The sequence below is a fragment of the Gavia stellata genome, chromosome 8 (genome assembly GCF_030936135.1).
Source record: "Gavia stellata isolate bGavSte3 chromosome 8, bGavSte3.hap2, whole genome shotgun sequence".
NCBI lineage: Eukaryota > Metazoa > Chordata > Aves > Gaviiformes > Gaviidae > Gavia > Gavia stellata.
In genome coordinates, this window is record NC_082601.1 from 41839011 (window position 1) to 41851420 (window position 12410).

The 12410-nt window shown below is 45.0% G+C and overlaps 1 protein-coding gene across 2 annotated transcripts in view; it reads right to left on the reverse strand.

Moving 5' to 3' along the window:
* AGAP1 (ArfGAP with GTPase domain, ankyrin repeat and PH domain 1) overlaps nt 1–12410 on the reverse strand; it is a 391933-nt gene that overhangs the window by 32022 nt on the left and 347501 nt on the right. For both annotated transcript variants that reach the window (XM_059820051.1, XM_059820050.1), the window contains one exon: nt 6023–6245. In XM_059820051.1, coding sequence (XP_059676034.1) covers nt 6023–6245 — 223 coding nt within the window. The remainder of the gene's footprint in view (nt 1–6022; nt 6246–12410) is intronic.

Consider the following 12410-nt stretch of genomic DNA (forward strand, 5'->3'; position numbering starts at 1 on the left):
GTAGCGGACGCTAACCTCGAAACGGCAAGCCAGGATTCAGCTTAGGACTGTACAAGCCCGCTAAATACAGTCGAGCTGCATAATGTTTTTTCCGACACCATTAAATTCAGTTCATTAGTGAGCGACGGATCAAACTGGATCTTACGTCGTAAGGTGAAAGTCAATTCCCAACGCTGCCGGCTCCCAGCTCCAGATTTCTCAGACAGCGTTAAGAACCTCTCTATTTCCTTACAACCTTTGGTAACCGGAATAAACGGGGTGACTGCTACGCAAATGGACTACCTGAGCAAAACTGCAGTGGATGCTCCAAGCTCCATTTAAAGAGCTGCTGCTTGGGGCTGCCTCGGCAGAGCTTCAAACTACGCCCGAGCTCCTACTAACCGCTCATCCCTCACTTTAAAAATACATTTTAATGGAGACGGAGGTTCTTTCTATGTAGGAATAGTCTCAAAAAGACGCCGAAATGGTGGAGCCCTTAAACTCCAAGGTTTGCACATAGCTAATGCAAATATTCGGCATCGCTTGAGCCGGAGAACAAAAAGCATGGCTGGGATGGTGCCTGGGTATCACGCTGCCCTCCCTCCTCTTGGCCAGTAGCTTCCAGCTGGCGGAGGCGGCACATCCCAGTACTCCCAGCAAGACAGAGGTGGGGAGACCCTGGGAGCTCAGAGAAAGAGGGTGAGGGCCAGGGAGCAGATAATCCCCTCCTGGACAGGGCAGAGGGATGGTGGCAGCTCATCTCATTTAGAAAAGGCCAACAACATCTTAGGAAGTCAATGGTGGCAAGCAAGTCTGCAAACCAGAAGCCACATGGGCAAGAAGAGTACGTGGAGAAAGCAAAGCATGTGAGGAGCGTCTGGAAGAAAGCTAAATATCTGGTAGGAGATCTACGTACCAGTGCAAAAGGCCAAGGCAGAACACGGCGCGGGCTCCCCGAGGTGCCTCCACCACATCTCCGACATTCCTCCATGGAGCGGTTCTGCCCCTGCCCCACCGGGCTACTCCTGCGTCGCACCACTCCAAATCAATGTTTTAAGAGTGCGCTTAAATAGTATCAATAGCAATTAGAGGGGAAAATCCTGATCTCAGCCCCAGCCCCAGTTAATTGTCGCAACATTGATTTACTCTAATTTGACTTCTCGCTCCAAATTAAACCCATGTTACCGAAGGAGGGACTGCAGGCAAACTCTCCCTGCTCACCCCTTCCCCTCCAAGACAATAAATTTAATATTGAATACACTTGGAAAAAAAATAGCAGTTGTTGCAGGATCCATACCGAAAGATCTTTTCCCTTCCACCCCCCCCCTTTTTTTTTCCCCTTCCTGCGAGTAATTAAAAGATGCTTTTCTTGACTAATGATCCCCCTGTTTAGAAATGGGAAGTCGATACTCCTTCACCAGCAGTCAGCTTCAATTTGTCACAGGGCTCCCGAAGTTTGAGCGGCGGTTCTCAGGGCTGCTGGTAATTGCTGGAACCAATTACCAGCCTTCCAAAGCTGACCTAATCAGGGACCCACGGACACTACCGCTCAGAGGCCAGCTGGTCCCCCTTTCCCTTCCACACGCACGTATTCGCCCGCGCTTGGGTTTTCTGCCGCTTCGCCAACTTTTCCTGCTCACCGGGAGCTCACACTTATTCCTCTTTCCTCCCCGTAATCACGCCAACACCCTCAGCCTGAACTTTGCCTCACGCTACTGCTTTCCTCTCCGCTGCTTCCTCGGGGATCCCATTGCACCTGTGCTCCCGTGACCTGCGCTGCCTTCCAGGTTCATGCTAGAGGCCATCCAAGGTGTTGCCTTTGATCCAGAGGCACCGAACGACCTGGAGATCTGCTTATTTTGTACGCTGCCTCTCAGACTTGATGAGACCTGGCACGTGTTAACATTAGAGGACGTACCTGGGCAATAACATAACCTTGACGAAAGTAACAGGAGTAATGCCTTTTGCTACAAAACGCTCAGGCTTTGAGTTCACGTCCTCCGATCTGAGAGCCTTTCTGACCTTCAAAATACATTTTAAGGTTTTTCTTTCCCCATGACTTTCTCGGAGAAAGAGTTTTTAGGTGAATCTGAGTGGACTAGGAAAGGATAGAAGCATTGTATGTTTGATTGATTGATTACCTGAAAGGGGGTTGCAGAGAGGTGGGTGTTGGTCTCTTCTCCCAAGTGACAGGACCAGAGGAAATGGCCTCAAGTTGCGCCAGGGGAGGTTCAGGCTGGATATTAGGAAAAATTTCTTTCCTGAGAGAGTGGTGAAGCATTGGAACAGGCTGCCCAGGGAGGTGGTGGAGTCACCATCACTGGAGGTGTTCAAGGAACGTGTGGACGTGGCACTGCGGTACATGGTTTAGTGGGCATGGTGGGGTTGGGTTGGTGGTTGGACTTGATGATCTTACAGGTCTTCACCAACCTCAGTGATTCTGTGATTCTGGGATGTGGTTTAAGTTTGGTATCGGTTCAACTTATTTTTGAATGTACAAAATTAAAAATGCAAGCTGTACTCACAGCCTGGATCAGCTCTATTCTTATAAATATTGGTGACATTTTCCTGAGCAAGACTCCTTAATCATGCTGTGGCCTACAGTAGCCATTTGGCAATCCCTCCTGCAAAACATCGGTCTCCCTGGGTCTCTCCACCCTCCCCTCTATTCAACAGAAAGGCATGGAATGCCGCTGCAACGATTCAGTGATCAGCGCTGACTTCTCCCAAGCTGAAGGGACTGCTTCTGAAGCCATGAAGACTTCCAGCTTCCTTTTAGTCCAGCATGCGAACGCTCCTCGAGCTTCCCAGCCCAACAGATTTAGTATTTGTGGAGCAGTCGCTAATCCTTTTTTTTGGCCCTAGAAAGCCTGTGGGTTTCCACTCATGGCTTCATCTCCACTGGAAAGACACAACATGAAATGGTGAAACCCATGTAATGTCTGATCCCCTCTACGAACATCTATTAACAGAGGGTCCACCACTGTGCTGACAACTTTTGGTGCTTTGAGGAGGGCACAGTGGAGACAGAAGAGTTAAGAAACATGACTATCATAAAGAACCACGTGAGAAGATTGTATTTGTCTAAGGTCTTTTACCGATGCTTTGTGCAAAGCCTATGAATCAGTCGGGGGAAAGGTTAAGACATCTTCTGTTCTTGTGTTTCCAACACTTCGTTTGCAGGCACAGCCTGAAGGTCTGAGCAAACATGCGGAAAGCCACAGAGGGCGGATTAATGAGCGTACGTAGCGGAACTGAAAACGGGAGCACTATGTGGGACAGATGTAGCAAGTGAGGCTGCAGAAGGGAACGGGGATATTCACAAGTTCAGGAGAAACTTGGAGGAAAACATGGGAGTACTTCCCTCTCCCATCTGCTGGGGTCTTGGTGAGAAGAGAGCTCATTAAAGCTCACTGAGCACGTGAACCTCTGCATATAGCGGCGCTCAGGCTCCAGCTGATCCCAGAGCCCAGGAACAGCCCCCCAGCACTAGCTAGCAGCTCTCTTCCCCTTCAGAAGAAGTTTCGCTGAATGATTCTTCCCCGATCTCCAAATATCCTTGGACTCTCTCCATCCCTCCTCCACCAGAACTCCAAATCTCAGCTCCCCAGTCATCCTTCTACTTGCTTACTTTCTTGCCTCTTCCCCCAGTCCCTCAACTTCAGCTGCCTCTTCCCCCTTCAGTCCCTCAACAACAAAAAAAAGGAGGGGGGGGTTGTTTAACCCCACTTCAGGTCCATCGTAGCTGCTTCTGATAGGGTTCCTCCCGCAAAACTGCAAACAGCGGCCAGAAAAATGGAACGCGTAACTTACATCTAAAGAACTTGGAACTTAGTTTCTTGCCACGTCTTGGACAGAAGGATTATGATGCGAGTAGAGACCAAAGTACAAAAGGAGGCACATGCTTTCAAAAGAGCAGACCTTTCAGATATTTATGTGAAAAGTATCACTTCAGTCCCCGCTGCAAACAGCGGAAAAAATGGGAGTAGCAAAGCAAGATTACGGTTGCTCTGTGGGAAAATTTTCACATAATCTTAACTCTATTTTTTTCCAGCAGCTCTTCCATCACATAAGTGTGCACTTGGACACACAGATGGAAATGCATATGTATAAAATGAATCCTTATAACTTTTGTTCAAAAAGGTTCGAGTCCAGGAAAAAAAGTGCAATTATGTCACTGACAAACATAAACAGCTGAATATAAACAGAAAGATGTACAGAAACAAAGAAGAATTAAAATAAGCTCTGAGCATGAAATACGAAGAGAACAAAGTTGATTTTCTGTAAGTAAAACTCACTTCCAAACATAAAAACCCAAATAATTCAAACGATGGCTCTCTTTTCATCACGGTCACGTGTATTTTAGATTTTTCATGATAATATCTTTATTATATGCATACTAAAATAATATTTTTTTTAAAAAGTGAAAATCCAATGGAGCTTATGCCTTTTCCTTTTAAAAGTACTTAGAACTGAGGTATGTCTCCAGCTCGCCTCAGTAGTAAGGAGCATCATATCTATCTTAGTTGCAGCCATATAGGATCTCCGGATTAACGTAATACTAATGACTGAAAGGCAGCAATAAGTTGATTTCAATCTACCTGATGAAATCATTATATTAGCTGTCTAATAATAGACACGTATACAGCAGCGTACAGTTTCTACATGAACAAAACCTCTGTGTAGGTCTCCCTGAACATTTTTATATGCATAGTCATTCATCTAAGTAGCCTGATTAATGTACTGGCTTCATTCTCGAAGATGAACCAAAGGTGGCACCACAAATTCATTTTTCAGCGCTAACGAAATAATGCAATAAGAAACAGTTGACTTTATTACAGACAACAGTACAAACCTACTCCTACACCGTAGGAGGTGGCCCAGGTATAAGCTCCCGGGTTATAATTTCACTCGATCCGCGGGAGTGGAAAAAGCAGCATCCAGAGATATCCATAAACAAACTCAGAATATAATTCCCTCTGATTTCTCTCCTGTGCAGGAGGCAAACACCGAGAGCTAAACCTCCATCGTGCCGTTTGCTCCCCGGGGACCGAGCAGTGCTCGGATGCAGGCTGCTCCCCTGGAGCTCGCCCTCAGACAATTAGAAGGCACTTCTGAAGACCGCTTCAAAGGTTGGCCCAGCTGCGCAAGGTAGTCCAGAAGGTCTTTCTCCTGCCCGAACCCCCGTGCCGAAACGCAGTCTGCCAGAGGTCACTCTGCTTCCCCCAAGCCAATACCTTAGTTACAACTATTAGCACTTACGTTTTTGTATTTTCAGAACATCTTCCTCCTTCGACACCGATCAAGATCAATTAAGCATAAAAAACCTTTAGCTTTTGGTAGGACAACGCACCGCAGAAAGATGATTTTCACTGTGCTGGGCTATGGCTGGTAAGTAAAATACTGCTCTCATAGGAAACACACGCTCCCCCATCAACTTACGCCTTCACACATATCACACACAAAAAAATAAGCGAGTCCACAGTGAGCAGGACTTTCAACATCCGTGATGAGAACCCAAAGACCTGACGGCCAGGTACAAATTCCTGGGTGAGCCTGAACTACTGAAGGCGGATTATTAATCACAAACTGATAGTCCAAGAGCCAGGAACTTTGTGGCTGACCGAAACAAAGAAATGCATTACAGTATAATTTAGACTCAGGAACAACCAGGCGGGAGGTTTCAATCTCCTGCTGCTTTGTCGGTCAGTCAACTGAACAAAAAAAATTGTCGAGCTGCTGAGGAAACCTTCATAAGAGTGAAAAAGTAACGGGGTCACCCAACTTTTGACATCCCCCCACTTTGACACATGTTCTTCCTGGGCATGCAGTGAAGAGATATTTATGTAACGGCTTTTCCAAGGCTTACTCCAAGGGAGAATTTTAAAAGTCCGTGTTGTAAAACGCTGTAACGCCCTACCACCTCTGACTGCAATGCCAAAATGAGGATTTATGTGCTCACAGCTTACAGCCTTGGCCAGGTGTGGTATCACGTACTACCTGCCCGCTGCGTGCCGTGGTGAGATGGAGTAGGAAAGCCTACCTTGTGGAGTCTGACGACGGTTTCATGTGGCCTTGGCTGCTCTCCTCCCAGACGCTGTTTGCCAGCTCATTCCCGATTGAAGACATCACCTTGATGAGCTCTATAGGCCAGTCATCCAGGTCGAGAGAGCGGACCCGGGAGAGGTGCGTGCCAAGGTTTCGGTGTATACCTGAGCATTCGATACATATGAGGGCTCCCAGATTCAAGCTGGCCCAGTCGGGGTCTACGGGAAAAGGGACACAAGCAATTAGTACAACGGACCACCTAACAAAACTTTCTAGTTAATGTCTGTGGGCAAAGATTTTGGCTCTGGGGGGAAAAAGGTGCAGGTGTCCTGTCCAAAAGCACAGTTGGAAGGTCTTCCAGAAGGGTCAGTTTTGCCCTGTGGAGATAGTAACCCTTCCAAAAAACCCTCAAGGAGTAAAAAAAATTGTGGAGGCGAGGGTCTCAAAAGATGCATCATTCCACCTCCACTCAAAAGAATATGAATTAGAGAGAACAGAAGAAACAAAGAAAACATAAACGCAGTGGCAGGCAGCGGATGAAGTAGTGGCGAAAGCCCCTCCTTGGGAATCTAGAGCCACTCGTAGCCAATTACAAGGGAAAAAGGAGAAAAAAAAAAAGAGCGACTAGATACAATGTCTCTGTTGCTAACTATATCAACTCCCTTAATAACCATCTATATCATCACCTACATATGGCTTTTACATCTAACACACTATGGGGTATGTTTTCATCTCTAAGATCAGGGAGATAAGTACTAAGATGAAAATGTGATACTTTGAACAGTGCCAGTTTTAGTGTACGAGCCAGAAGGATTCCACCGACACACACACACACAAAAATAAGCCCGCAAACGATAAGGCTGTGACAAACCTGACAAAAGCCGGGAAATTCAAAGTCGTTTCCCAAGACGGTTCACTTTTCTGTCACTGTCCTGTGTTATTTAAATCTAGATTTGTATGAATCTCCCTCTCTCCAACAAACATTCATTTTAACAAACGCGATGAAAGACGTATGGGAGGAATTTTTGGTGGCTTTTTTTTCTCCCCTCCTGCTGTCAGGTCTTTTCTTCTCGCCTTACCCTGGGCCTCCCAAAGACCTAGCAGGCTATCACGAATGCCAAGCAGGAAAATGGTGATTGAGAGGGCAGGCAATTTTTATTCAAATCTAAATAAAATTTAGTGCTGATAGAAAATGAATTTTCAGTGTCTCCTTCCATTTGGGGAAATTTCATCCAAAGACTCATTTCTACTTTCTGTAACCCAAAATCGAAGTTATTTTTGGCAGCTAAAATACGTGGAAACAAAATGTTTCCTAGTACTTTGCCATGTCACGTTTGGACAAAAAATACGAAAGGAAAGCAGAGAATTGTAATTGCAAAGTCCCACACTTCACTGAAGGCACTGATTGACATTTTTCAGTCATTCCTTAGAAACCTAAAAATATCCCCGACAAGAAAAATCCCCCATCTTCTTTCACTTGAGCAGGAAAACAGATCTTTTGTTTAAACAGTTCTTGTCCACACCAAGTCTTATCCTAGGAATATACAGCATTTCAAAAAATAAGGTGAGACAAAATGCCTTCCATGCTTTCCAAGTCCTTGGTGAGACGACCATGGCAAACTCCTTCCCTGCCTATTTCTTCAGGTCACCTCCACCAGTTACCTTCAGTGTCTTGCCAGTGGGGGAACCAAGAGTATATTTGAAACCCGCTAAAAATCCCAAAATACTATTTTGTTGGTAAAAGCTTAAACAGAGCAGATAATTGTTTAAAATTTGCAAACTGCGTCTTGAAATGAAATCTCTGTCCCTGACCTGCAAAGGCCAGGGTTATCTTCACAAAAATAAAAAGTGCAACGAGCTCAAAGAAGCACGAACTCAGAACGAAGCAAGAGAAAGAATACTGATTAATATTTTCCCAATTATTCCAACAGAACTGATGTTAAGGACCTGACCTCCCTCCCAAATACCTCTGTGTACTTGAAGCACATCTAGCTTACCTTTTACTGAATAAATTTTTTAAATATTCACCTACTTCCAATTGATAGTGCTGGTACGATTGAAGTAGTCCACCAAAGCGATAACCAAGAAGTTAGATGAAATTTTGTCAAGACAGTATTTTAAATTTCAAGAATCTGACAATACACAGCTGCGTTTGAAGGTGGCAAACTAGGAAAGGTGAATGTTGAACTCGTTACAGACGCCCAGTGAAAAACGAGACGCGTTGATCTTAGTTACAACCAGATAACGCGGCGCAAGACAGGGCTCTAATGAGGCGCTCGGACAAGCGTCGTCGTCTGATGGATTCGGGGAAAAACCCAACATGGTATCACTTATGACATCTGTTTTCAATGTGGGCACGTCAAAAATTGTTCTCAAAAGGAGGTATTCTAGATGACAGAAGTCACTACCCACCAATAATAAAGGCACGCTGTTGTAAACTACATCCTCAGGGATGTGCCTGTTTTCAATTCCCTGCTTCAGTCTGCACCTTCCTCTTCTCGTACGTAGCTGAGCACTTTTAAAATCTCATGCTTGTGGTCAAGCATTGGAAGAGGCTGCCCAGGGAGGTGGTGGAGTCACCATCCCCGGAGGTGTTCAAGGAACGTGTGGACGTGACACTGCGGGACATGGTTTAGTGGGCATGGTGGTGTTGGGTTGGTGGTTGGGCTTGATGATCTTACAGGTCTTTTCCAACCTTAGTGATTCTGTGAAATTTGTTACCACTGATTTGTACTGAAAAGAACGACACGTGGTTAGTAAGCCGTAACTACCCAAGCTGGTTTTTTCGCCCTTTTTTTTTTTTAGATGATCAAAAATCAGCTCACTTTTCCTGCTGATGTCAGGAATAATTCTGAATCGGAGGATGCTCAGAATACTTACAAGCACGTGGCAGGCTTTTCTCCAGTATGCATACATCCAAATTTGATGGTAAAAAGAGGGGAAAAGGCCATTTAGGTACTATAAAGCTAGTTTTCTCTCTTCGTTTTACTTTCAATTTGTCAAACAAAATATGACCTTTTAAACATCACTGAAAATTCCAGATTACAATTTCCAGCCGCCCATATTCTTAAAGGTGTTTTGTTCTCTCCTTCTCTAAAAACCTCCTCCCCACTTTGACTTGCACCTCAATCAAATCGATCATTGGAAGGTGAAAGCTCTTGGAACAGCTCTTTTAGGAGAATAACGCCTTGGACATGAGGATGCTGATGAAAGGCTTTGCCATGCTAAATCCTGGTGAGTTCGGTGTGTGCAAGACAGAGCTGGGCTGAGCACAAGAGGAGCAGGGAAGAGCAGAAGAGCCAGGGAAGGAAGGAGAAGCAGGGGGAAAGCATCTTGCAAAGAGTTGCAGCAAAAGAGAGACGGAAGATTACATCTTTTCTATTCTTTAAGGGTTTTTTTTTTTCTATTCTGAATATAAAATTGAACCTTGTGATGGGTCCGACAGGCTTCCCAGGGTCACCCAAATTATTACTCCAGTGTTTGGCTCTCAAATACAAAAAACACCATAGTAAGTTATTAGACTCCTGGACTGGAAAACTCATGATGAGGCCATCCGTCTTCAAGCCCTCCTTGTTTTCTTCTACAACAGAGAAGACCCGATCTTCCCTGCTTTCCAGAGATCTTGGAAAAGTGACTCTCATTTATCCTCTCATCTCCTCTTTAAGCAGGAAGACTGGAAAAGCTAAAATCCTTCCCAGGGCAGGAATTTCTCTGGGTTTGCCTAAGCAATTTGATCACCTTCAGCGCCTTCTCCAGACAGAAATCAGCACTGGGACTCCAATGCTCTGGGAAAAGGCAATGTCCATTTCCTTCTGCAACATGAAATGAGATCTTCTTGGGCAAAAACTCCAGCAGCTGAAGAGCACTTTGTCTCATCTGTTGCTCTGGGATGGGAATGTTAAAAAAAAGGACTTAAAAACTTTAGGCTGAGACTGCCAAAGGGCCAGAAGGCTGGTGGCACCCAGATGCCGCTGGTGCTACGACCGCTGATTAACATACAACAAGGCAGAAATTCCCCGGTGAAACAAAGTGCTGTGATGAAGTGTAAAAAGGCAAAGAGCTCTAGAAAGAGGAAGAATGAGACTTCTGAAGTGGAAGATTGATGGCTCTTGAATAGACCTGAGGGACAGCAACATCTTATATTCCTTTGCTCCCAAACATCTGGCTTTGTGAAGATGCAAAATACGGAAGCTTGCCCCAAGAGCGCTGGTGTTTGTGATGCTAAATGCTCCCGGGGTAAGGACTTGCCCAGGCAAGACAGAAAGGGAGAGAAGGGAATAAAGCAGAGCCTGGCAGAAAAAGCGGCAGGCTGAGGTTCACCTCAAGTGCGCGTTTACATTTTAAGATACGTCATTCCGGAAAGATCTCAAATTTTTCAGAAGGAAAGACGGTGGCCTTCAAAATTAGGAAGGCCAAATGGCGAGAAGAGTCAAAGAGGGTTTAAATCATCTCCAAGAACACAAACAATTAAGAGAGGTTCCAGCTGAGATTCAGTCCCCCAAAAAGCTACACAACCAAGAGCTGGGAGTTGCCAAAAGGGGCAGTCCCACCCTGCCCTCTCTCAGCAACATGTTCTTGGCACATCCCTTCTGCTGGCACCGTGCATGCCCGGCCAGCTTGACCCATGAAGCAATTTGGATGAAAAACAACCCGGCTGAAAAAGGAAAGGGTTGGGAAAAAAAAGTGCTGCTTTCTTGCACAATTGTTTTCCTGATTAAACATCTAGCTTGGCTGCATGAATACTGGGCTACGTGCAAGAGTGGGGATAGCGTGGATTCTGGGGAGAGCCGAAACGGATCCCGGATACGTCGCAAGGACACGCGTGGGTGTGGGAAGTCGCCTGCAGCGAAGGGATTGCACGGTCCCACTCCGCCTGGGTGACCACTTAGGAGGGTCTGGGAAAATGCCACCCACAGCCGTACAGACAGACTGGCGCAGAAATCAGGAACACTCCCATTGCGGTCTGCTCACAGACAGCAGTGAGTACTTCAAATGAGCTAAATATACATCTAGGTCACTTGAAGACCCCGTTCTTCTCATACAGAGCACAGCATCTTATACGCCTTTTACTTAACTATATCAAAACTCTGGCGTAAATCTGAACGACTAGCAGGTCAATATGAAAGAACGTTAATAAATAAGAGACACTGGGCTGTATGTGTTAAAATACCAACATTTTCCCTTGTTTATCACCTGCTGGATTACTAGCCAGTGGAATATAAAGACCTTAATTTATCCACGTTGCTGTTATTTCTTTCTCTCTGTGAAAGGTCTCTGTGAAATCTCTCTTTGGGATCTCCCTCCAGCAGGTCAACAAGCTGTTTCGACAGGATCCCAGTCTTGGTGCTCAAAGCCCGGTCCAGCCAGGGCTCCCATCCCTGCGTGCTGAACCCAAAAGAAGCAATTAAATCCAGTCTGTACGGGAAGCACATTTCGACGGTATGGAAAAAATCTTTTTCTATTTTAAGCGGCTGTTAATGTGCTAACCACCTTCCCTTCAAGCCTTCTGAGGATGAGGCGGGGGATAATAGGTTTGTTTGGTGGATGACCGAATTGGCTAAATTGCTAACTATGCAGATAGCAAATTAGTCATGCAAAAGCACTTGCACTTCCAAATGACTGTTCATTTTAAAGTTAACTGGGATGTTGGAATGGCTTAGACCAGCAGTCAAAATCCTGAACAGCCAAGTCTTAAAAAAAAAAATGATACCCAAAGAAAAAGAAATTAATATTTCTCCATTTTAAGCACATGTAAAAATCACAAGAAAAGTTCTGACTTTCAAACATCACAGAAATAAAAATGCACAAGTTCTCAATCCTTCTGCTTCTCCAACTAATTGCTTTAGAGCAAGAGTACTTCTTTCTTGTGGCTTTGTTGCAAACCCCTGGAACTAAAGAGCACCAGAATAATGACCTCAGCTGGGGTTAGTGAGGTGAACCGCAGCTCAAAGTATTCTCGAGAACACTTTTCTGAACACTAAGTGTATGTTTTAAAAAATACAAAAAAAGGGAAAGAAACACAAAAGGGAGGAAAAAAAATTACCAAATCAGTTTTCTAGTATCTAGCTATAATGAGCAATGACTTTGGTTTCTTCTGACAAGTCACCCTAATAAAACCAAACCAAAAAAACACCAATCAAGCTCTACCTCTTTGAAAATACTACCATGGCACACGTGCCCTCCCCACGCAAAATAGGAGGAAAATGGAAGTAACCGATGTCAAACAGCAGAACTCTTTCTCCTTTTCTTCAAAGGGAAGTAAAGAAATGCTGACATTTAAAGTGGCATGTGAAACAATAAGGGGAAAAAATTAGGATACCTCTGACACAGCATAAATTAAGAATGAATTAACATAAGTCTGATTAAGCAAACTTCACAACGCA